At 48.1% G+C, this 23,915-nt stretch overlaps 2 protein-coding genes across 5 annotated transcripts in view; one reads left to right on the top strand and one right to left on the bottom strand.

Moving 5' to 3' along the window:
- The window catches only part of FIRRM (FIGNL1 interacting regulator of recombination and mitosis), a 21,173-nt gene extending 13,506 nt beyond the window's left edge, over nucleotides 1-7,667 (top strand). For 2 of the 3 annotated variants that reach the window (XM_082311650.1, XM_082311649.1), the window contains 9 exons: nucleotides 191-376; nucleotides 1,060-1,182; nucleotides 2,105-2,200; nucleotides 2,645-2,758; nucleotides 3,198-3,302; nucleotides 3,604-3,684; nucleotides 4,470-4,583; nucleotides 4,887-5,068; nucleotides 7,586-7,667. In XM_082311650.1, coding sequence (XP_082167776.1) covers nucleotides 191-376; nucleotides 1,060-1,182; nucleotides 2,105-2,200; nucleotides 2,645-2,758; nucleotides 3,198-3,302; nucleotides 3,604-3,684; nucleotides 4,470-4,583; nucleotides 4,887-5,068; nucleotides 7,586-7,601 — 1,017 coding nt within the window. In that variant the 3' untranslated portion in view covers nucleotides 7,602-7,667. The remainder of the gene's footprint in view (nucleotides 1-190; nucleotides 377-1,059; nucleotides 1,183-2,104; nucleotides 2,201-2,644; nucleotides 2,759-3,197; nucleotides 3,303-3,603; nucleotides 3,685-4,469; nucleotides 4,584-4,886; nucleotides 5,069-7,585) is intronic. The other variant, XM_082311651.1, reaches the window with a different exon arrangement.
- On the bottom strand, nucleotides 5,099-23,915 carry SCYL3 (SCY1 like pseudokinase 3). Of its 2 annotated transcripts, XM_082311653.1 has the most exons (14): nucleotides 23,806-23,915; nucleotides 19,971-20,263; nucleotides 19,256-19,441; nucleotides 18,470-18,583; nucleotides 17,421-17,477; nucleotides 16,553-16,655; nucleotides 15,838-15,949; nucleotides 15,076-15,153; nucleotides 12,725-12,864; nucleotides 11,783-11,970; nucleotides 11,068-11,239; nucleotides 9,037-9,180; nucleotides 7,706-8,442; nucleotides 5,099-6,292 (listed from the first exon to the last, which is right to left on the bottom strand). In XM_082311653.1, the coding sequence occupies exons 2-14, from the start codon at nucleotides 20,133-20,135 to the stop codon at nucleotides 6,233-6,235; spliced, it is 2,256 nt and encodes a 751-aa protein (XP_082167779.1). In that variant the 5' UTR covers nucleotides 20,136-20,263; nucleotides 23,806-23,915; the 3' UTR covers nucleotides 5,099-6,232. The 2 variants fall into 2 exon arrangements, with proteins under 2 accessions (XP_082167779.1, XP_082167778.1); XM_082311652.1 differs by having other exon boundaries at nucleotides 5,099-8,442.

Raw genomic sequence — 23,915 nt, 5'->3', positions numbered from 1 at the left:
ATAAGGGAGGTGGCAGTTTTATAAGGTTTTTATTTAAAAAGTTGGATTTTATTTAAACGAAAGGGTTTACGCAATTTTTTTCATGTAATATTTCTAAAGCAAACTAGTAGTGCATTTTGGTTTCTTAGCTTTCTGACAGTTATCAGATTGTCTTCTGGTCTGTTTATTTCCTATTAACTTGTGTTTGCAGGTAGAATTCGCTCATAAGTTTCTTCCAGAAGAGGAGGAGAACTTGGCTGTGTGGCAGCACATATCCCTCAAGGCCCTGAATCCTGACCTTAGGAGGCGAGTGGCACGTCAGCTCTGTGTGGCAGGGCTCGCACAGTGCAGGCGATGGCTGAATAGCAGGCGTGCTTTGGGAGAGCTCCGACCTGTGGTAAAGGAGACTTAGTTCTCTATGTACAAATGTGTGAACTCTGGATTTCCAAACTATAAGGATTCTGTTGCTGTCACCTCAGTTCTATTTTTCTGTGTTGCACAGCTTTTTCCATGCCTAACTGGAAAATGCATGAGCCAGAACTCTCATTTTAGTATTTCCTTCTAGTACGTAGCGCCTTAAGACCCCCTGCTCTGAGGGTGATGATAGTGGAGGTCATGTGGTTTATTAGTTATTCTAGTTGTTGTTTGCTCTCTGGGTGAGCAGATGTATTTTTCTTTAGAATATCCGATTTATACTATGTCATAGAATTACTTTTAAGTTTTAAAGTCCTGGCTGTTTTTATGCGGCATCAAATCTGAAAGATGCTCACTGGTCTCCTTGGCAAAGGAGAGGAGTGTGAGAAACCAGAGACTTCCACGTGAAGTATCTGCTGCCAGCTTTCGCCTGCCAGTGCAGCTAATGAGTACAGCACCGTGTGAAACTCACAGAAGTAACGGATGGTTTCCTCGCTTTGGAAGCTTTATTGGCCAGTGGCCTGGTGGATTAGCTGTACTGTACCGCTGACACAGCACACTGGGCTTCCTGCCATCTTGTATCATTTTAGATGTTTAATGTGAGCCTGGGGTTTTGGTTCGTTTTACATGTAGGGTTTTTTGGTCTTATACATTTTTTCCTACTAGAATACTGCCCTTTCTGTCCTGCTGGCTGCCTACAATTTTGCTGGTGACACTCTGGAGGCAGAACTTCAGGCATCTATCTTGGGAGTGCTTGGTCAGTTCTGGACTTTTCTCCAGGCTAAGCAGGTAAGGGAATTTCCTGCTCCAATGGTGAAAGCATGATGTCTCTGAGAGGCTGGTGCTGTTTCATCGTGTGTTTGTTACTAAGTTGTTTTACTTGGATTGGACCATTCCTGTAAAGCACGGTGTAACTGTGCTGCCTGTCTGCTGTCAGCTGGTTTCTGTGTTAGGCAGCGAGTGCTCTGGGAAGCGGAGTTTGAATTTTCCTGAATGTTACATATACGGCTCCTTGCTATGGCTCCATCTGTTACTCAGTGTCAGATTCAGACTTGCTTAATGAGAAGTCTGAAATACCTGATTCATACCAGTTACAAATTTGGCCTATTTTAAATGTTCATTAGAATGTGAACAAAATTCATGGTGATTTAATTAGTACATAGCTTAGCACATGAAAACCCGCAGAGCTAGTAACCTTCCTCCCGTATTTGAGAACAAGGGGGTAAGGCGATTCCCTTGCGACTGTATACCTGCTCATGTCTGCAACTGCAGTAAAGAAAACAGGATTGTCATGGTTCCTACTCCAGAAAAAAACAGAAAGTTTGAGATGAGGGTGAAGAAGAGCCAACAATGTGCTCCTTCAGGGGCTCTTCCAACCTCAGCCGTTCTGTGAAGACATTTGGCAACTGATAAGTGAAAAGAAATAGTTCAGATAACGTTTAGCTGCTTATATTAGTGAGTGGAGGAAGGAGATGGGGGATAAGAAATATTCTTAATAAAAATCAAAGAAAAGGGTCTTGTAAAATATGGCTACCTAGAAATATTGGTATAACTATTTTAATATTTTCTTTTGCTGCTTGCGATGTGTTGTTTTATGTCTGTGAAATGAGGCTAAGAATTTTGGAACTCTACTGTAACTTCAAATTCTTTCTCAAGTAGTTATTCCATAAGCTAAAATGCAATGTTACTAATCTCTTGTGATCTGTTGAAGGTCTCGGATGAGCCGTGTCTCCAGCAGACACTGTGTTTATTACTTCACCTTTTGGAATTTTTCATCCAAGCATTAGATGCTCAATTGATTACTCAGGTAAGAAAAAAACCCAAACAATACCTTCTTATGAATAATTTACTTCATGAAAACCCAGTTCTCTTTGATATACTGAAATCTCAAATGAGTTATTTCGTGGTTTGGCCTTCTCTTAACACATGGAGGTTCCTAATCTTATTTCTTCCTTGATAACTTTCCTGGTCTCTAAACCAAGTATATCGCACTTTGGTTAACATTGCTTTTGTGAACTCCATTACTCTGTAAGATAATTGAGATATATGGATATGCTATAGAGCGTGCTTATTTCTTTCTAAAATGCACAGTGCAGCTCTATCCTAGCCAGTTTTATTCAAGGTGTAGCACACCTCCTTTTGTTTTCAGTCCGGTTTTCCAAAATCAATGTCCTCAGATTTAAAGATGAGACAGAACTGTTTTCACCTGCAGTCTGTTTGATGGAGCTTCGCTGGGGTTTGCTTTCTGCAGGTATTTGCACTGCAGTCTTCCCTTTTCCAGTTGGATCCCCCAGATCATGTTCGTCTAGCAATGGTGGATTTTCTCTCTTCTATGGGAAAGGTGTTTATACCACAAGAAGCACAGGTGAATATAACTGTGGCCTTATTTAGATAATCGCCAGTCTTTTGATGAAAATATATGCTACTTATTTAAATATAAAGGATCACGTTCATCAAATGTATACAGGAGTGCCGTGACATAGTCATCTTGGAGACTTACTAATGGTCTATGGCAGTTTTATTTTTCACTGAGACATGCTGAGTGCGTGTAAGATGCTTCCTTCATTCATTTGCTTGTTGCTTCTCACCCGTTAGAAAGGACTGACATTTGAACCTCCAAGAAGGAAGACTAGAACATGTCACCTCCCTTACAGTGTTTTTTTGCCAGACAGGCCAGTAGTGCTCTCGCATTTCACAAACCTGTCTCTTGACCTTAGAGCGGCAATTTTTTTAATAATAAATCATGATGGTAAGGTATGCACAACTAACTCTTTGGAACTGAGAGATATTTGTTCCTCTTTCAGAGGCAAGTTGTACCCCAGCTGTCGTGTTTGTTTGCTTCTCTGCTAGCTGACCAGACCTGGCTGATTCATCAGCACGCGTTGGAGGCATTCACACATTTTGCAGAGGTAAGCACAGCAGAACTCTGGATGCATGTATTTGGCTCTGTTAACTTTTATTGTACATAAATTCTTCCGTCTTAAATGTTTGCTGCTCTTCACTGACCAGTTTGGCTCTTAGTATCACAGATGCTATTGCACATCAAAAGTAGCGAGGGCTAATGCAGTTGCAAGTGATTTCAGAAGCTGGAAGTTGAAGGAAAATTAAGCACAGGTTGCAAGAAGGAAGGGATTGTCACAGAAACATTTTTTACTTTGTTCCTTTGTAATAGGAATGTACTAAGCAACTATTACTCAACATTTTTGACAGGAAACGAGCCATGAAGATGTTGTTCCTCAGTGCCTTAATTCTGAAGAAACTAAGAACAAAGTTGTTAGCTTTCTGGCTAAGGTATGTTGTTGAACCATTTTACTGCTTTCTTAGTTGATGTTGTATGCACCCATAATAAGCTGTATATCGCCTGTGTCTGTGTCTTCACCTGCATCATCTGCATGGTAATTAAATAAGTAAGTTTAAAATAGATTGCTCTGTTAACTGGGATCTGGTTGAACTTTTCTACTTGCTCTAACCAGCAGAATTAACAACTGCCATTCCTATGCATGCTGCTCTTCCAGTACTTCCCAACTTTGATTTAAATGCTTTGCTTTTCCCTCCTTGAACAACAACAACAAAAAGATTAAATTGCACAGATATTGTTGTAAGCAGAGAAGTTATCTATTAAGACAGGGATTTCATCATTCCCTTTGTGTGATTTCCTTCCCTGTTTCTCTTGGATCAGTTTCTGAAAGTTAAACGAACATGTATGAATCATCTTAGTCCTTTTTAATGTTAGAAAAAGTTCTCCTAAGAGCAGATGGCTGTTCATTTAGAACACAGACAGCGGGGAAGAGGGGTTGGTTATCGTGCTGTAACCTAAGGCAGGGCTATCTGGATGAGCAGTTTTTGACAAGCAGATAATTAGCAACAGAACTGACAGCTGCCAGTGATGCTACACCAAAGTTGTTGTAGATAACTTCAATCTCCTGCTCAGAAGAGTGTGTGAGAAATTAGACTCAATTTGAACTGCACGTTAAGATCTCTCCCTCCTTCCCCCTTGTTCTGGCATACAAATTGAGCCTATGAAGGCTGGTAATGCTGCCTTGGTTTAGTTACCTCTCCTGTGGCTTTCTCCCTAGACGAGGCAAGTACAAGAGACGACAGCAGCACGAATAGAACGCATGAAACAAGAAAGGATTATTTGCAGTGCACAGTTTATGAAAATGGCAGGAGAACTGGAGTCAACGGGAGAGGTATGTGCACTGTTTTAAACTATCTGGGCTCTGTTGTCCATTCTTGTCAGTCTGGGAAGTATCTAAAGAGGTTCAAGATGGTCTTGTTGCCCTCTGATTTCTAAGAAAAAAGGTCGCATGCACTTCTGGCCCTTAATATTATGCTGAATGCTCTGTACTGCCTGCCAGCCAGCAAGAACTCTCACATGGCAAGGGAATCTCCTGCAGCTCTTTTCCATTGAAGGGTTTTCTTGCATTTGGATGAAGACCGATTGGTTATGTAGAGCATTATAAATGATGTCTCATGTTTACTTAAATCTGCAGCCTCTGGCAAAAAGAGCATGTCACCCACCCTCGGAGGAGCAGTATAAGGCAGCAGTAGGCACGATGGAGGGGGCAGTGGAGGCTGTGAAGCTGCTGCTCGGGAAAGGGTCACCCCCTGCTTGGCTTGCCGTAAAACTGGAGGCTCTACATACAGCTATAGCCATCCTCAGAGACAGTGTACGGTAAGGTGCTCAACAGGTTTTAGAGACAATAAAACAGCTCAGGTCCCTGTTTGGAGGGAAGAGATGCCTTTGTACCAGTATTACTGGAGAAGAAAAAACTGTGACACAGGGCAATGCTCTACTGTACTGCTGGGTCTCGGTTAATGTGCCAAAATGCACTGAGGTGTGAGATGTTGGCCCGTCTTTCATAATAACTGGCTGGAAGGACTGATCTATTTTAATGGACATTCTTGTGCATCTGAGCTGTCATTTTGTATATTGCCAATGTATAGCTTGCTCTTCTAGGCTACTGTATGATGATAAACATTCCATGAGATTGTAGTTTGAATACTAAGATGTTTGAATCTGTTGTAAAAGTAACAGTTACCTTTGTTCCTGTCACATACAGGTGACCAGGGAGTAGGTGTTTTTATCTTAATTTTAAAATACACTCAAGAATAACAATTTAAGGTTATGTTCTCTGAACATACCTCTGCTGCTGGTTCCACTCCACACCAGGGTCATCTTTTAAAAATAATCTTTATTGGTCACAGATAAGAGCAGAAAGAATGCGGTGATTAAGCAGTTTGTGTTCAGTGGTCCTTCACTGCACGGTTCCTAGCACCTCTCGTGCCATCCACTGACAGAACTATATAAACAGAAATAAATAAGTTGAGTAAACCGTACATTCATCTTAAAATCAGCTCTTAGCTAAAAAGTTAAAAGGAGCCATTTCTAAGGGCTTTACTCTTCTGAAAAAAGAAAGAAAGAAAGAAAGAAAAAGGCACATTAACCAAGGAACTCAGTGTGACTTTCATTTATTGTCATCAGTTTTTCAGAGCAGGGATGAGTTCTGGAACGATTGCTTAGACCAGCCTTGGTCTCCAGTAGCACGTCAGCACCAACACACCCACCACGCTGTTCCTCCTTTCGGTAGCAGTGGCACGCACCGTAGCTGGGCATATTGCTTGAGTGCAGGCCTCACCCCTGCAGTTTTTGGCACAGACTGGAAAGGAGCATCCATTGCAAGAGATCGGGCCCCACAGGATCTTGCTGGCTGCTGCAGCAAGTGCCTGCCTTCGGGCAAAAGCAGTGCTGAGGTACTTATCCGTTGTATTGGGGAAGCAGCAACTTCTCTTACAGAATCCAGCACACCATAAATTGCCTTTGTCTCTTTCAGTCCCATTACCAGTTAGTATCATCTTCCCAGTTCAACTCTTCTTCACCCCAGCCTGCAGCTTCAGCCTAGAATCATGTAAAATTATCAACATTAAGGCACATGTACTGTACTCCCGTACATGGCGCAGCCACAGCAGCTTGTGTGGCTTGCCATGGCAGAGCAAGACATTCATCCAGAATGCCAAAAGCCCCTTATAAGACCAAAAATGGAGTGCCAGTATTTATTTGCAGCTTTCTGTCTTAAAGAACTTTTAACCACAAAAGGAAACACCTTAAAGACAAAGAGCAATGTAGCAGGGAGAGTCTTATATTTTTTTCCTAAAATTAAAGCAAGAACTGTTTCTACCAAAACCACTTCCCATTAAGAACAGGATGCTGTAAACTAGAGGATTTCTTCCCCCCCAGGAAACAGCTGTTGTCCTGCTGTACTCATAGTGTTAGAGTTTGATCTCACCCATCCACCGACACAGCTCCTCTACTACTCCACAGCACTGACTGCACTACAGTGAGTGACTCCCCCCCAAAATGGGGTTGATGCCACAACAGCGCTTCTTAAAAATCCAGTGTGCCATTTTCAAATGTTGTAAACAACTTCAGTTTACATCCAAGGCTCCTCTCCCCATGCTACCTGCTATCCCTCTGGTAGCTCTCTTGAGGCTGAATTAGCAAAACAACTTGAAATCAACACCTATTCCCTAGCAGAGTTCTGTGTTCAGGTGGCGGTGTTGGGATTGCTGCCTCCCTCCTAGGAAACAGAAGCAGCCTCTGGAGTCTCTGTGGCGGGGCTAGAGGGATTTACCTGCTTACTTAAAAAGGCAGTTTTATAACCCCCCTGGTTCTCTGAAATGGAGAAACGTCTCAGCCATTCTTTCATGAAAACAGAGCATGCAAAAAGCTTTACTCTGTAATCCAGAGGTTCTGGTTTCCTGGTCCTTTATTTACAACGCTATTAGGTTTTCCTAGAAGAGCCAGGAGCAACACTGAGCCCCGAGCACCCTCTGTGCTTGAAAGCCCCCTTCTGTTTGTGTTTGCGGCCACACCTGTTCAGCAGACAGGATCCAGCCTTGTTGTACCTGTCCGACAAACCAAGACCTTCCCTAACATAGTGTAGGGTCCTTGCATCCAGGATACAGCAGCACAAATTAAAAGCAGGAGTTAAAAACTCCTTAGTGAGCACCTTTAGTAGCGTACAAGTTAAGTCCGTTCCCTCACTGTTTCTTAACACAGCTGTCTTGCTGCTGCAGTAACAGCCTGCTGAGTTACCTGGTGCCTGGTAAGATGCATCATTCAGAGCTCAGCATCTTGCATTCACAGGTAAAGACTCAACTGTAGAGTCTTACGCTGCTGATACTTCCTCAGGTTATCCACCATCTGATTAAGGAGCCAGCTGCTGCTACAAGAGTGTGTTGTGCTGAGTGCGTGCTTTAGGGTCCTCTCAAGTGTGCAGTCATTGAAACCCCACTGCCTACAGCCTCTTACCTCAATAACATCAGCTGCTGCAAATTTGGATGAAAACAGCACATTCTGGGAGGCACCTTCTCTGCTGGATACTACACCAGAGTGACTGGGAACAACCGCTTCTGTCCTCGCTTCAGGTAAAATCAAGATAGCCGAAGAGGGTTTAATGTCTGGGATCATGTCAGCAAACCAGTCCAACTCAGGGTCTTGCACGGGTTTCCTCTTCACTTTGATCGTGAATTCTTCTCCTAGGCCGCTCTCCAGTGAAGACTTCAACCGTTCCTGAAAGGTCGTTTTTGGCAGCACAGTTTCTCCCACTTGTTCCTGGTGGCCCCACTTGTCATTGCTCCAGCTGTTCCCGGGGCAGGACTTTGGGGGGGGACTCAGTCTGAGGCTTTTGAATTCTTTGCTCAGTTGATGGGTACCTGGCAGAGGCCTGGGCGTTTCAACTGCATCAGCTTGTGTCACAGTGAGGCAGTTTCCTGAGGACAGTTCAGGACTAGGGCTGCTGGGCTCAAAGTCATCCCAAGGCTTCTCGTCTACGTCATTTTCAGCAAAATAAGGTCCCACGCTGCCCCGCGGCTCTCGGGGCTGAATTTGAATGTTCACAGTTTTCTCAGTGTCTGTCTCCTCTGGCTCACTCCAGTCTGGCCACTCCTCTGCTGGCTTTTCGGAGGTAGTCAAAGAGCTCCTGCTGCTCCCTAGCGTATTAATGCTTCCAGGAATTCCATTCAGGGGCGCCTGAGTGTCTTGCTTACCTGTGGAAGACAAAGGTGTTACATACTCATTTTAAGAGAGGAAGCGTAGAGAAGAGTTGTGCCTAAAACACCTTGGCATCGCAGGTACCACCTGGCACGGAAATAAGCCGGTAGTGCTGACTGGAAAGATGCTTCAGTGCTAAGCTCCTCTCGTATGAGAAAGCACAGCCACCTTCCTGCTTGCAAAGGAGGGGTATTAATCTCAAAGCCCTGGGGCAATAAAAGCTGCTGCTGACAAGCAACAGGTGACTGAAAAAAGGCCATGAAAGTAAACTGAGTCAGCTTCTGAGGTCAGAGAATAAGCTGACCTGACACTGAGTCTAGTGTGTATCTGCCAAGCTGTGGGAGGGGTGAAAAAGCACAGCAAAGAACCTGCCGTAAGGAAACAAAAATTCAAGGCCAGCCGGCCAGGCGGCAGTGTGTCTGTATCAGATTCCCAAATAACTATTCCCTAGGAAGTCAAGGGTCACACTCTCCTTCCTTCACTATATCTCTTTCAGATCAGCACATGGGGAAAATGAACATCTTTTCCAGCCACATTTCATTTGTGGGACACTTGATTTCTAAAAAGGAAGAGCTAGGGCAAAGTTTTACCTGTCTTTAAAGCCAGTGGATTGTCTTGTCGCACAGAAAGCTTCTTGACAGGTACACTTCCAGCGACAGGGAACATGCTAGAATTGTTCTTCAAAGGCCGAGAGCTTTGATTTCTCTGATTGCTTACGACATGACTGGGGGAGTCTGCAGGGACAGAAGAAAAGAAAGGACGCCAGGTCCAGAAGGTGTGTTGTCAGTCTTAGTTGAAACTGCCTGCAGCATTGGGACGTTCTTATTTACCACACTGACAAGCAACGCTCAATGGAGGCTGGCGCAGCAATGCAACAGCTGCACCTCTTGAGCTGTATACAACACAATACTCCTCTGTTCCTGCCATCTGCAGCTCTTGCCAATTCAAAGTTTGGTCAGTTTTTGCTATGTTCTTTCAAGAAACACACAATGAACAAACTGATTATGATCAGAACAGATGCTTAAAGAAAAAAAAAATGCTGTCTGCCACCTGGCTGCATCCAAAATTCCAGCTTCTGTACTGCATGGCATCGCAAATCCCCCGTTATCTGCCTCTCATACAAAAGCACAGCACTGATAGTCACAACAACTCAAAGCATAAGCAAGCTCATGCGACTCTACAATCCCTCTTTTATGCCTGGGCATGAGGAGAGCAGCTTAGAGAAACAAGAGGCTCTACCCTGAAGGCTGTGTGACAGCCTCCCTCATATCACACCCAAGGTGAGGTAGGGTGGCAGATGGTAAATTAGGCCACACTTCGAAGCTGCCCAAGGCAGGTGTGTTTCCCTGGGCCAGTGATGAGAGCTTGGCAAGCACCTAGTTCCAGTTCGTTTTTGGGAGTTGCAGCCTATCGTCAGTGGCGGCGGTGATTCACCAGCACCGGCCTCAGCTGCGCGAGGCCGTTGCCACCATCCCAGAACAGCGTGGCTTGGGCCAGGGCTGCGTCTGCTTCGAGGTGGCTCGCCTGTGTTGCCAGCCAGCTGCACCTGGCTAGGCCAGGGCTTACCAGCACAGCCAGGGAGGCATGGCCTGCCGCACTGGAAAGGACTGCAGTTAACACACAGAAACCCCCCCCCCCAAAGTGTCCTTGATAAAAGCTATGTCCTTTCAGGGGCTTAAGCAAACAGCTTATTAAGCCTCGCGTGTTCAGCCTCTAGTACTGTTTTTCGAAGGTCGTCACCCACTGTTGAGGACAAAGGTGTTTTTTTTGTTGTTTGTCAGTAGTTAAATCAGGTCTAATTTTAAATATATTCTGAAAAATAAACCTGGTTTTAGCATGCGATCCAAAGGGGTTTATCTACTATAGTCTACTAAAATAATGTAAAGCAAAATAATGCAATGAGCCATCCACAGATTTTAATAAAGGGTGGTAACTGTCAGTACACACATAAGCAGGAAGAACACTTTTATACTCAAATTGATCTCTGCCATGCATTTCATTTGCTATCTACATGTCTGAAGCAGACCAAATGCCGATTCTTCCCGCCAGTTATAAGCATTCTTAGTTCAAATACCCAGAAAAGCTTTCCCTTAGTGCACTTGGTTCCAGGTTATCTAGCAGGTGCAGGGACTACTGTCTTCATTTGGATTAGCTGAAAAGCCTCCTGAGAGCTGAGAAAATAGGGAAGTTCGTACTCTTTTTCCAATCTATGAATAGAAATTGGGGGAAGAGGATGACATTTACTATTTTTAAAAACAGGAAGGACAGAGGGAATATTAAGCGACTATCTAGATAAGTGTGGAAGTCCTTTAGAAGGGCAGTATAGTTTTTCCTCCAAACACACGCACTTAATCTCCTGTGCTTACAGAGATTCTTAAATGAAGAAGATATATAAAAGTGTTTTAAATGTAGGAAATATAGGGGGAAAAAAATTTTAAATAACTCCTCTTACGATATCAATTCTGTATCTGCAAACAGTCAGCACCTAATTTAGAATTAAAGTTTAACTGCAAATTAGCTTTTTTCCAATTAACCTGTCAACAGCAAAAGAGTAATCATCCAAGAAATTTTGTCTATGTTGCTTGGACAGAGTGGGCAAGCGCTCTGACCGTATCGTTTACCTTCTGGGGAGAGATCAGCAGTTTTCATGAAACTTGGCGCAGAGCTTTTGAAAATCTTCGTTCTTTCTCCACCTACAACTACTTCAGGTCCAAGCAGGGAGACGAGAACTGCTAAGCTGTGCAGCGTTATCGCAACGATAGAGTCACTGGTATCTCGAAGGCCCAGCAATACCTACACCAAGAACATGATGACGTTACCAAGAACAGAAAATTCTGCTTTTTCACTTCTTTCCCCTTTAAATGTTACATTTACAGCACACTTCATTTCTATGATCTCCCGCAGCTCTCGGTAGATCCTGGGCATTATTCCGTAGCATAAAATCAGCCTTCCACTTTGTGTTACAAGCTAAAGAGGGCGGCTGATCCTAGTGCCAGCTGAGTGCTGGACCACAACATCAAGGCACCCTGAGCTCAGACCGATCGCTCCTCCAGTCTTGACAGCTGTGGTGTGAAACAGAAACAGAGTCTCTTGTTGTGAGGCTGCCAGTCGAGGCCGACAGGTATCGGCACAAGTCAGGTGTGTGACATAGGGCATCGGGTTTAACAAAACCAGTACTCCAGATCAGGATGGGGTGTAAGGGTTAAGGGCTTGCGTAGAGAGGAGGTTGCAAACCGTCTGAGCACTATGAGACCCGAACTTTAAGCTAAGAACCAACCCAAGCAGTAGAAATCCCATATTCTAGGATATACTGCGTATTGTTTTGCCGTCCTTAACCTGTGGCAATATGATGTTTTTCAACTCCTCCCGAGAGAACAGTTCTGCGTAGGCGTGAATGTGAGACAGCAACACCATTCGGACGTGCTCCTCGTGAACCTCAAATAGCTTCAGCAGGACAGGAATGACGTGCGTCTGGAACAAGGCTGGCGACAGGAGGCAGCTGGTCTGGCTTTCTCCAGTTTGCTCTAGGGACGAGAGGTGAAGATGGGAAAAGCCTGCTTCAACAACAAGAGACAGCTCACCCAAAAGCTACTCACTGAGAAACCATCGCAGCTGACATCTACAGTGTCACCCCACTGCCAGGTCTGATTCTTTGTCAGCTGCCAACACGGCTTGCTTGGGATGTCAGAGGTGGGAGGGAGGAGGGGCAGCAGTGCCAGTCAGTGCCCCTTGCTCGATGGCAATGGCGCTGGACACTGAAGGTCAAACAGTCACAAGACCGGTATTGCTTGGCTGAAACATCAGTAGCTGTTTAGGAAAAACTTTGAGAGAGGGGAGGCAAACAGCGCGGACAAAGACAGCTGGGGATCCAGTCAGACACGCTGAACACCCCTTACAGAGGAAAGGAGAAGAGGCTGAGCACCCTTACAGGAGAGTGAGTGCATTGGCAGAAGAAAAAAGGGCAGGGAGGACAGGGGAAAGGGGAGAAGAGGGATATGCAGTGAGCCACTGAGAAAGCCTGGGGTGGCTGGGGGGATGACACGTAAACCTGGGAAAGAGCCCACGCAATTCCTGATTCTCTTCCCAGCATCAGCAGAGCAGTGGGAAGTACTGCAAATGGGGAAGCACACACAACTGTCCTTTCCAGTTCTGCATGTTACAGTATTTGTTCTGGTTAAATAAACACCACTATTCCCTTGATTGAATGGAACGACAACTCTGAATTAATTCTAAACTTGTCAGTAATAATTCTGAAGAGAGAAAGTATTTAAAGGTCACCTTTCTTTGGACCCAGCAGATGAGGAAGAAAACTCTTGACAGCTACAGGTTCTGCAAACACGAGCTGATTGAGTAGAAGAGGCACCAGCCGTGACGCTATCAGCTCCTCTGACAAGCCGGCCACCCTGTCCAGCAGGAATCTGCATTCCAGGAGAGAGCAATTAGTATGAAGGCAGCCTTCCGTGCATTTATGACTGTTTCCCTTAATCCTGCTTTCCCCTTTTCTGGGGTCTGACTCATCTCCTAGAGACAAAGTCCCATCACAGCCTCTCGCTCCACGTACACACGAACCTAGAAGGACAAGGCTCTGCTCCTGCCTGAGGCTTTCAGGCAACGATAGCACAAAGCAGGAGCCAGAGACAGACCCTGTAAAACCCCACACCCGGATCGCAGGCTGCCACGAGCACATCCAGCCGCACCGCCGCACCTGCAGCTGGCTCACAAAGGCCTCCCCCTCTGAGAATCTGCCCGCTGCTGTGGCATCAAACTGCCTCAGAGCTGTTATCTCCCGTGAAGTGCTACAGCGTTAAAACTGCAGAAGAGACTTGGCCTCTCGCCCCACAACCTGGTGCTAAGCAGGAATTGTCCTACTGCTTGAGAAAAGGCTGTTCTACCCACCACATAAAGGAGGATTCCCTTGCAAAACAGGAATCCCATTTTGAAACCGCTTCCATCTAATACATTTTGGAGGTGGCCAACTGAGCATGGGTTGGGTTTGTTTATTTATTTAAGTAAGTCCAAGTTTGATTTTGTGAAACTACTCTTCCTTGTAGGTTTTTCATTTTTAAAATACCAGTAACAGTTACTGCTTTTCTCTAGGCTTGGAGGAGACTAAGAGCAGTAGTGCACGTGCTGTGAAAGCCCCTCTGCCTGATAAAGGGGCAGCTTTGCCATATCTTTAAGCAAAATATTCATTCCCTCCCTCAGTAAACACTCCTGTTACATAGATGGTGGGAACCATTCTGAATGCTCCCGCTAAGATCCCCTTTCTCCTCTTATTTCCTCCACTTTTAGTCTCAAACTAGTGAAATCAAACTAGCGTTACAACTGATGGTGACCACAGAAGTATAAAACGGGCAGGAAGATAGCTCTGTAAGAACACCTAGGCTCTTTTATACAGAAAAAGAAGGAAAAATTCAGCTTCTCCCGTTTTCAGGCCTGGATAATGCCATGACTACATGGAAGCTTCCCTTGGGGAAAACTTCTTGGGGTCCACGACAACAGGATTTCCTGCAGATGCTGCCGAGACATCCATTACAGACAACAGCTTTACTCAGACAGGGCTGGCACCACAAGATTAATTCACCCAACATGTCTTATTGAAAACTGTCTCATTAGCAGTTTACAAGATCTGCCTAAATGGAAAAAAATTTCAGCCTCAAGAGGTGCCTGGTGCTAGATTTCCCTTTTCTGCAAAGTCGCATCTAAAATAAAGCTACTTCTAAGAATGAGGCGAGGGAAAGATTCCACCCCCCACCCCCCCCCAGCACCTTAAAAGAAGCGCTCCAATATTTTAGAGTATTTTGAAACTGGGCAAGCAGATAGCCTGTGTGTAAAGCAGCAGCGCCCCAGGATGGCTCCAGTGAGGAGCTGTTCTCCAGAGCCTGAGCAGACGAGCTGTTAGACCACACTCCCTCCTCTACCGCAACGCTACAGCACATGAAGGCTTTTCAAATGATTCCTGCTGAGCTGTGGTGCAGTGGGAGACAGGACAGTGCTGCTAAAAGCGGGTGGAAGAGAACCTGAATAATTTACCTTCTGCTAATAACATCAGCATTATACCCCACAAAGTGCATTAACTCAATTAGAACATGGACAATGGAAAAATTCTTTCCTTTTCATATCCCTGTACTCCTCTGGGAAAACTTCTGGTCTTGGCCCTGCAGGAGTTCAACCCAGCTGCTAGCAAGCAGACGGGATTCAGAAAAGCACCCCTGAGGTGACGCATGTCGCTACAGTCTGGTTTCTGACTGATTCTCCAGCGACAGCAATTGGTCTGTAGCCGGTCAAAACACTGCTGTCCGTACGGCTGTGCGCAGCGTCGCTCCGGAGCCTGGCGAGTATCAGAATGATGCGGAGCCCAGCAGGTACCGCTCCTCCCAAACACCAAACTATTCACAACAAGAAACTGGGAGAGGAGGGAATGAAGAGTTTCCTCTTTGATGCGATCATTACTTTGGCTGGAGTACCCAAAATAATACAGAGCAAACAATGTTCTGCCAAAGCAATCGAAACCTGGCACCTGAGGAACCACCTCTCCAGCCACTAGCCTTCCTAGGTCCCCCCAGAATCCCATTTGGCAGAACTATTTCTGAAGTAAGAAGCTTCCAGATTATAGTTCCTTCACTTACTTGAAAAATTCAGTTTTTTCCTCCTCGGACTTCAGTGTTAAGGTCTTCAGAAAATTCACAACTTCCAGAAAATCATTCCTAAACAAAAACATAGGCTGTCAAGTGTGATCCTTATTGATGCTTAAACCACCCACAACCAAGAGGCTGCAGATCCCCGTCCTTCATTGCGCAGAGAGAACTAGACAGAGGGATACAAGTCAAATGCCGGTGGACCCAGAACACCAGCATGGAGGCGTGACCCGTTACCCGACGGCTGCGCCTGCGCAGTGCTGCCATTTGAAGTCAGCGATTCGCAGGGAGACCTGGGCAACGCAGCATCAGCCACCTCTGACCACCTTCCTGGGGCAAGGAGCAGAAGGAAGTGCCACCCTACGCTACTGCCACCGCCCAGAAAAGCACTCAGGTGACAGCAGACACAGCTCTGCGTGGGTTATCTCGGAGTCTGCTTTGCTCCAGCCGTATCTTGAAGGATTTTATTTTCTAGAGCATTTCCAACTACCTCCCATGAGCTTGGGGAGATCCAACTGACTGCGTGTGACTAAGGGACACACTTCTGTCACCGCTGCTAGCTCAGCACCTCATTTGGAAGGCTGATAATGCTTTCAATTGAAGTAGTCTCTTTGTCAGAGATCCCTGTAAGAGGTAGGGATTAAGTCTGCACTTCCCATCCAGTAACACACCTTCACAAAATTAACACATCTGCAACACAGAAATAAGCAGTATCAAGACATAGCAAGAGGGGCAGGATATTCCTTTCCTTACCTGAAGAACTCGTGACACAATAAGCTGGACAGTGGTGGACGACACTTGGGATCTGGATTCAGCAGCGTACAGTGCAAGGTTTGCTGAAAGCTGGAGAGAATATCTGCTGAAACTGAAACCCAGAGAACCTGCAGTTAGATTTGTCTCTCAACACTGAACAAGCTATGTTCAGGAGTCCTCCACCCTCCCAAAAACTTATTTTTAGAAGCTCTGTTTGACAGAAAAATTGCTCCTACGTGTCCCTAAAGGACGGGAAAATGGCATTTCCATTTCCCTCCCTAGGCTTCTTGGCTATTGGGGCACCAAGGAGGGCTACTGTACTGCAAGAAGCTTCCTACTCCCTCTGCTAGAAGGCAGCAGCCCCTGCTCAGCTGTGGTACTCAACATCCACGTGCCCACATCCATAACCCTTGACGAAGCGGCCGGCGGGGCAGGACCAAGCGAACCCCCGACTGCTGCAGCACAGCTGTGGGAGTGCTCGCGGTAGGCAGGCTGCTGACCTCCGGCCCCAGCTGACCATGTCCAAACGCAGGAAAAGGGGGACACTGGAGAAGCTGAAGCCTGTGTTTTACCCTAGCAAACACGAAGGACGATGGCCCCTGAACCTGTGGCACATCTGCCAGCTGCAACAAAAGGCAAACGGCTCAGTTGACGCAGGCAAGGAATAAGCTACAGAGGCCGGTCAATAGCAAAATGAACACGTGTCATTCCTCACCCTGATTGTTTAGGACTGTCAGGAGATTTTCAACCATCGTTCCAAACGCGTAGGCATCCCTCGCGTGCCCATAGCTGTTGGGCAGAATTTTGAAATCTGCAGACTGAAAGAAGCCCGAACAACCAAAAAGATCAGCAAAGCAGGAGTTTATGAAATATGTGGTAGTTTCCATGAATCTCTGTTCCCAGCCCCCCGCCACGTACACCCTCTGATTCCTTTTATAGCACCAAAGCTCCACTGAGTACTATACAAGTAGAATATTATGCTAAAAAAACCTCCACTGGGGAATTTATAACCCATAGGAGCAACTACATCACGATGAAACGATTCCCTCATGAACGCATGCAGCAACTGCAAGTCAACAACTTTCAGCATTTCTAGGGAAACAGGTGTTAATTAGAGAGAAAGCCAGCACTCCTTTAAGATAAGCAACTCATAGGATTCTTAACAGACAGGAGGTGACGAACAAGTGAAAAAACCAGGCTGTTGCGTGCGAGAGTTACACAACTGCGTGACCACAGTGATCTGGGCAATCTCAGCAACCACGCTGTAATTTTTGCCAAGCTTTGGTGATTTAGAGGCGTTAAAACTGCAACACAAAATGTTTGAAAAATATTTGACAACCTGCTGTCCCCACCACTCCTCATTCAGAACTTCCCTTCCCTGTGCCCAACACCGTACCCAAACTGGGGATGGGAGGGAAGGGGGGGAAAAAAGGAAGAGTGTAAACCTCAGGTATTTATCCAACAGCCACTTCCTCCCATTCAGGCATAAGGAAATAAAATATGTGAGTGAAAACTATTTCCCGAACATCGCACTTTTACTTGTTGCCAGCAAGAAGTTCCCTCCAGCAAGTGATGTTACTCACCATCTCCTCGCAAGGGATGCACGACTGGTCTCGAACCGACTTGAGATGGCAGAGGAACTGGAAGGAGAAGAGGGGAGACGTGAGCTGCCTCGATCGCTTATCTGCGCCAAGCAGCAGGAGCAGGCTCTCCCTGCGGGCCAGGGCTGAGCGTGGGGCAGGAGTTCTGCCCCTGCCCCTTCAGCTGGCATCCAGGGCAGGCTGCGCTTTGCTCTGCCCAGAAGGGAAGCACAAATGGACCAGGTGCGAAGCACCAAGCTGACAGAAAGGAACTTCAGGGCACCACAGCCAGCTCATCCCTGTAGGCCTCAGTCCTACCGTCCCACACGATCCACCTGGACAGGGAGAGGATTTCATGAGCTTTAGCAGTCAGGTTTTACTGCCACGCTCTTTGCACTGTTGTGCGCCACCACGCACACCAGTTGCATGTCTGCCTGATCCCTTCTGAAAGGTGATACACGCCGGGGACGCTCAATACAGTTCGTGAAGGATTTGTGGATCCTCTGGGAGAAAAGGCAATATACATTTATGACACAGCGCCAGGCTGCAGCAATGACTCTGCACAGCATGCAGCAGAAATCCAACCAGGAATTTTTTTGCTAAGACCAGTAACAAGCAATGAAGATGCCAGCAGCAAAAGCTAAGGAGTCATTTAAATTATTTTTCTTACTGATTCATTTCAACCTGGGTCTTCCTGCTTCACACTAAAGCTTTTTTTTTTTTTTTTTAGTTTGTTTTTAAATCAGTCCAGAGGAGCAAAGGCTTCTCACTCTCCCCAGTCTTAACCTACCCTTCAGCCGGCAGTCTCCCTTAGAAAAGCAGCTGCTTTTTGGCTAATGGGGAATTAGTTTCTCTTTGTGTGGATGTTGTAGTTTATAGTTACGGCGTCCTTAGAGCAAAGATTCACGTCAGAGCTGGAAGTGAGCCAACACACTTAACAGTAAATTCAAGTAACTGGAAGGACTTGGGCCTTCACATCCATAGACAGCCAGCTTCAGCAGGCTGGGAGCCCTCTCCCAGGCATCAGAGGGTGCGCTTTGCTCGGCTCTTACCTCTGGGGTGGCTTCAGTGAAGTTACAGACTGTTTCCATTCCTCCCAGCTTCCAGTGCCCATCCTCACTTACAAACACGGATGATAAACAGACATTGTTATGCGTTAGGTTTCCCTAAAACATAAAAAAAAAAAAAAAAAAAGGTAACAGACTTGGGGATAGAAGACATAAAATCTTCATCAGCACTAATTAGATGCTGCGAGGAGCTGAGGAAAAGCTACCAAAAAGCACACAGTTCTAAAGGTCCTTTGGGATTTTGTAGGTGACTAGCAGGTGTCAGGCAGAAGGGCTGGGGTTTTGGAGCAGACAAAGCTCTAACTGTTACAACGCAACTGTAAATCCAGAGAAGACCTCCAGCTACGAACCCAAAGCCCAAAAGCTACAGTCCGAGCTGGGATTTAACTGCAGTTCTGGACAAACACACAGTGCCAAAACAGGGGAGCAGTGACACCCGTCTCTGATACGTGGCAACAGCTGTAAATAAATGCCAAGGCCGGGCAACCCCATCTCCCTAAAGCAAGAAGCACTGCACACAGATGTCAATTCATGAATTGAGATCTGCTCCCTTACTTCCAGGACCCACAGCATTTTCAATTACCCTTCCTCCTACAAAGCAGCCAATGATTTTAGCAGTTTCAGCCTAAAAGAACTGTGGGGTGTGGGTCTGTCTTTTTGTGAAGAACCAGGAATGAGACAGTCATCCAGGCAAGCCCAGGTACAACGCTCTCCTGTCATGCTTTGTCTGGCTCCCACCAAAGCCCAACAACTGCTGCCGGTGGTACCTACCCTGTCATGGAGGAAGATGAGCGCCAGCAACACATCGTAGATCCCTGCGCAGATTTCTGCAGAAGAGAGCATCTCCAGGACCATCTCCAAAGGCTTCACACGTTCTGTAACCAGGTGGATCCCATTTGCTTCCACAGTACAAGAGAGGAAGCGCAGAAGGCAAGGGTGGCGCAAGGTTTTCAGGTGCTTCCAGAAACAGAGAGATCTGTTAAATCTCATCCAAGGCATCTCTTTTCGCTGCAGAGCTTAGCCTTGCTCTTTTAGCCACGTTTTCTGCTTGCATTTAGACTGACCATCCCTGCTCCTCACCACGCACTCCGCACGTGCACTCGCCCATTGCAGAACCCTTTATAATACATCTAGATAAAGTCTAACACAGAATAAACACAGTATTTTGGGTAGGGTCCAGCTAAGAAAGACTCTCTGACTTAGATCTGCAGGACGGGGCCAGTACTCTGCAAACGAAAGCAAGCATTGCTATCTGAACACCGCTTCCCACCGCTGCTGGCACTGCGCAGCGCACGATGAGCTTCGCATCTGCCGACCCCCTTCTCCTCCCCTGGGCACGGCCGCTGTTTGCGGCCAGGGTCAGCTTTGACCTTTTCTCCTGCCCTTACTCCCCAGGGGTTTGACCCTCGTTAACCGATTCCCACCCCTCCTAGTAAAAGGAGGGACAGCTCTGACAAGCCTGTCCCAGGCACACTCTCTACAGTACCTTGGCAGCTTTATTAACCTTATCTTCATTCTCTCGCTTGTACACAAAGACCGAAGCAAGTTTGCCATCCTGTAGCACGGCGGGATAAATTGTGTGTCCCGTTGGCAGCGTGAACGGCGGCTCTTCTAGTGCGTAGCTCTTTAAAGCGCTGTTCTCCGAGCCCATCACTTGCAGAGTTCGGCCGTTGTAGAGGTTCCCTCTTGACGACCAACAGGCCTTTGGGTGAAGGAAGGTTTTTTCAGACAGATTCCGTTTTCTGGCGGGCGCTGTCCAGTTCACCTTCAGAGCATTTTCTGAAAAGTACGAGACAGCCGTGAAGAACCTCCTCCTGCCAGTATCCTCTCCTTCGGTTTAAGGACAAGAATAAAATCCCCATCCATTGTAAAGGAAACCAAGTGTCCACAAAAGGGTTCAGATCAACAGGCGAGCAGCTCTCTAGCTGTGGAGCTAGGACTGCGCTGGCGTCCGCGTCAGCATCCCCAGCTCTGCCGCGCGGATGAACGGACAGTATGGCGTCCACAACTAGGCCTGGGCCTGGCTACCAAACCCAGGATCCACCAAAACCCCCAGTCATGCAGACACCTACTCCAGAGGTTTAATTCAGATTAAGCCCAGTCTGCAGTTAGGAACTGTGATTGCCACTGCCTTAGGGTGCAAGTAGCCCCCCGCCTTCTTAAAAGCAGCCACTGCTCAATTCTCCAAGCCACAGAGGACTTCAGTGAAGCTACAGTCAGGTAACCGCCCCCCCGATTACCTTCTCTCCATCTGACAAATATTCCATCTGCCTGCCAACCCTGCCTTCCTCCCACAGCCTCGGTCAGGAAGAGGCTGGCACAGATTTTTGTGCTGCTTCCCTGCGCACAAAACTGGTAAAACAAACACACTGATTGCAGAGGCTCTTTTAGAAAACACTGACCGCGCGTATGCCCTGTAATCAATCAGGCTTGTGATCACAGGCTACCGGCGAGACCCTGAATACCGGTCTGTATACAGAAGTTAGCAAAACGATCTTTAGTAATGAGAGAAGGAGAAAGCTAAACCTCAGTTTTCAGGAAAAGTGGGGAAAAAAAATTTCCCACTCGCAAGCATTTTTTGCACCTGGAGAACTGCTTTATGGTGGCTGTTTCCAGCCGTGACCTGAGGCTTCAGGAGGGCAACAACATGGAAGTCTCTCGGCTCGCCGACAGAGCTGTCCCAGCAAAGCTGCGGCTCTGGCCCCTCTCCCACGCCTCTGGCTCAAGCCCTCCCAGGAGCTCCAAGGTCAGCAGTGCTGGGGGCCTTTCAGAGAGCCCATCTGTTACCATTTCCTGGCTTCTTTTCACTGCTTCAGTTAAGAATTCGTTGTCTGAATGATTGCCCCCCCTTTCCCCAAAGTGTCCTACATTTAAACATGTTACGATCTGATGTTTTTATTAAATGTAAATATGCCAACTGCACAACCCACCAGTCAACAAGAGCATTGGGAAGGAGCAGAACGCTGCCTTTTTAACAGACTTCATGCAAATCCTTGCTCACACATCATTTAATCACCTTTGTTAGCTAACTGTTCTGTAACAAACAGGTAGCTACAACTCTACATGTGCTTCTTGCTGGGAGGAACAAACCCTGTGAACACATTAGATCTGGGAAGCAGAACGCATTACAGCTCTTAACTGTTTAATGTGAACCCTCCAGAGTGTACAACCACCACTACAATCTCAAATTGTGGGGGTTTTGGGTTTTTTTTTTTGTTTTTTTAATCGAGCTTGTGTGTCCTGATCCACCTAAATTCTAACACTGAATTATCTACAGAACATACAACTTGCTATCATTCTCTCTCCTCTAGTGTCAGAGATGGATCTGCACCTCTTCAGTGCCAATTCCTTGATTGTGACCTTTAAGAAATCAAGGGAAAGCTAAAAACGTCTAAACTGCAGCTTCCTGGCACTAACCAGAGGGGCTCAGAGGCGAAAGGGAAGCACCACGCAGCAGTTACACACATTTGTAAAAAGGACTTTCTTGTGAACTCCTTGGCACAAAAGGATTCACGCTGCCCCGCGATGGAAGGGCTTCCTCTCCGACCGGTCCCTGGGAGCCCTGCTCTGCCGCACCCCGCACCTGCCCGCAATGGCACCGGCTGCTCCTCCCGGGCACAGCTGAGCGCATTTATGTGCGCACTCTGCTCTTTTCAGCTTTGCTTTGTTCGCTAGCTCTACTGTAATTATTTCTCAGTCAGATTTTGCGCAGGAGAGCTGAAAGTGTCTGAACTGACCTGGTGCCTCACGTTCCTCCAAATACACATGGGCATATTCACCGGTTACAAATTTGGCTTCAGGGACACCCGCAGTTCAGAAATATAGTAACATCAGAGTCGTTCAAACAACTGCGATCTACTCGAGTGCCACTGCACGACAGCCAGCTCCAAAGCAGCATCGCCCGCTCCAGGTAACCGCCTCTCAGGAGGAGCCCAGCAACTCTCGGTGTCAACCCCCGAGCGCCTTCAATCAACCCAGGGGCGACGGCAGCCTGTGGGACCACGAGCCACGCTTTACAGGAACACATCAGCTTCGCAAAACTATCGCTTGGTTTCTCTTCTTTTTCACAGCACTGCAAAACACGCTGGCGATTGAAACTCCAGCAGGCAAAAGCATTTGCAAAAAGGTGTACGGCTAGGCGTACACCTAAAACCCAGGGCAGAATTCTTCCGATGCTAAAATAAACTGTCACACAACTACGCTCTGTAAGGACCACATATGCTTTGTAGGTTGAGCGCATTACCTATGTTATAACCCCTTAATATCTTATTTTCAATAAACTGTCAACATGAACCCGAGACGCAACACACTGCGCACCCTGAGACAGAGAGGAGCCCCGCAGGGAGAGACAGAGGGACTGGTGGTTAAGGACAATTTGGGCTTGCTACCATAAACGGTGTTAGAGTTGGACTTTCCATTTAGTTCGTTTGTGGAGCGGTAACACCCCGCATGCGGGGTACCCCCCGAACGCATACGCTAAGCCCCACCGCTCCGCAGCAGGGTGAGGCAGCGCCCAGCTTCCCGCTCGCCCTGCCCGCCGCCTCCACGCCGGCAGAGCCTCCTGGAGCCGCTGCCAGAGGTGCGGGGCGCCGGGCTCCCAAAGGCAGAGGCGCCCCAGCGCCGCGGCCGCCAGCGCCCGGCGCGAGCAGAGCGGGCAGCGGGGCGCCCGGCAGGCAGCGGCCCCCCCCCCCCGGGGAGGGAAGGGCGACTGCACCGCACCTCCCGAAGGACAGCGCGGCCCCGGGCACCGGGAGAGCGCAGGCGCTGCAACACCGAGGGCTCCCCGAGAAACACCGCCGCCGCTGCCTACGGCGCCCTCGGACCCACCGCGGTCGGCACCCACCCGGTGCCCGGGCGGCGCGTCGCCTCCCCCGCCGCACGCCCCACCTGCGAGCCGCCCGCGCCCCCACGGCGGGAGGGCAGCGCCACCGCTTTCCCAGCCGGGCTGGCGGGACCCCTCCGGGGCGAGGCCTCGGGCACCGGCCGCAGCCCGAGCCGCCGGCCCGGCCCAGGCGGGGGGCAGAGCGCCCGCGCCCCGGCCCAGCAGCCCCGGCCCCCGCCGCGATGCCACGTCCCCGGCAGCAGCGAGCCCGCGGGCGGGGACGGGCAGGGCGCCGCCGGGGACGGGCAGGGCACTGCCCGGGCGCCGGGAGAGCTGGGGCTACCGGCTCCCCGGGACCACGGGCGCCCTGGAGTGGGGAGCGGAGCCCTGGTCGCCCCCATTCACCACCTCCCCACTCGCCCCCCCCAGCCCTGTCAGCCCCCCATTAACGGCCTCCGCCATTAGCCCCTGCCACCCGCCGCCGCTGCCCGCCCCCCACCTGCTCCCCGCCGGCCCGGGGGGGGGGAGGGGGTGCCGCCGCCTCGGCCCCGCCGGCCGCTGCCTCCCTCCCTCACGGCGCCGCCGCCGACTCGCGCTTCCGGCAGCGGC

The sequence above is a fragment of the Platalea leucorodia genome, assembly GCF_965183815.1.
Source record: "Platalea leucorodia genome assembly, chromosome: 5".
Classification (NCBI taxonomy): Eukaryota; Metazoa; Chordata; class Aves; order Pelecaniformes; family Threskiornithidae; genus Platalea; species Platalea leucorodia.
Note: the sequence above shows the minus strand (reverse complement) of the source record. Positions and strands in the feature narration are given on the sequence as shown.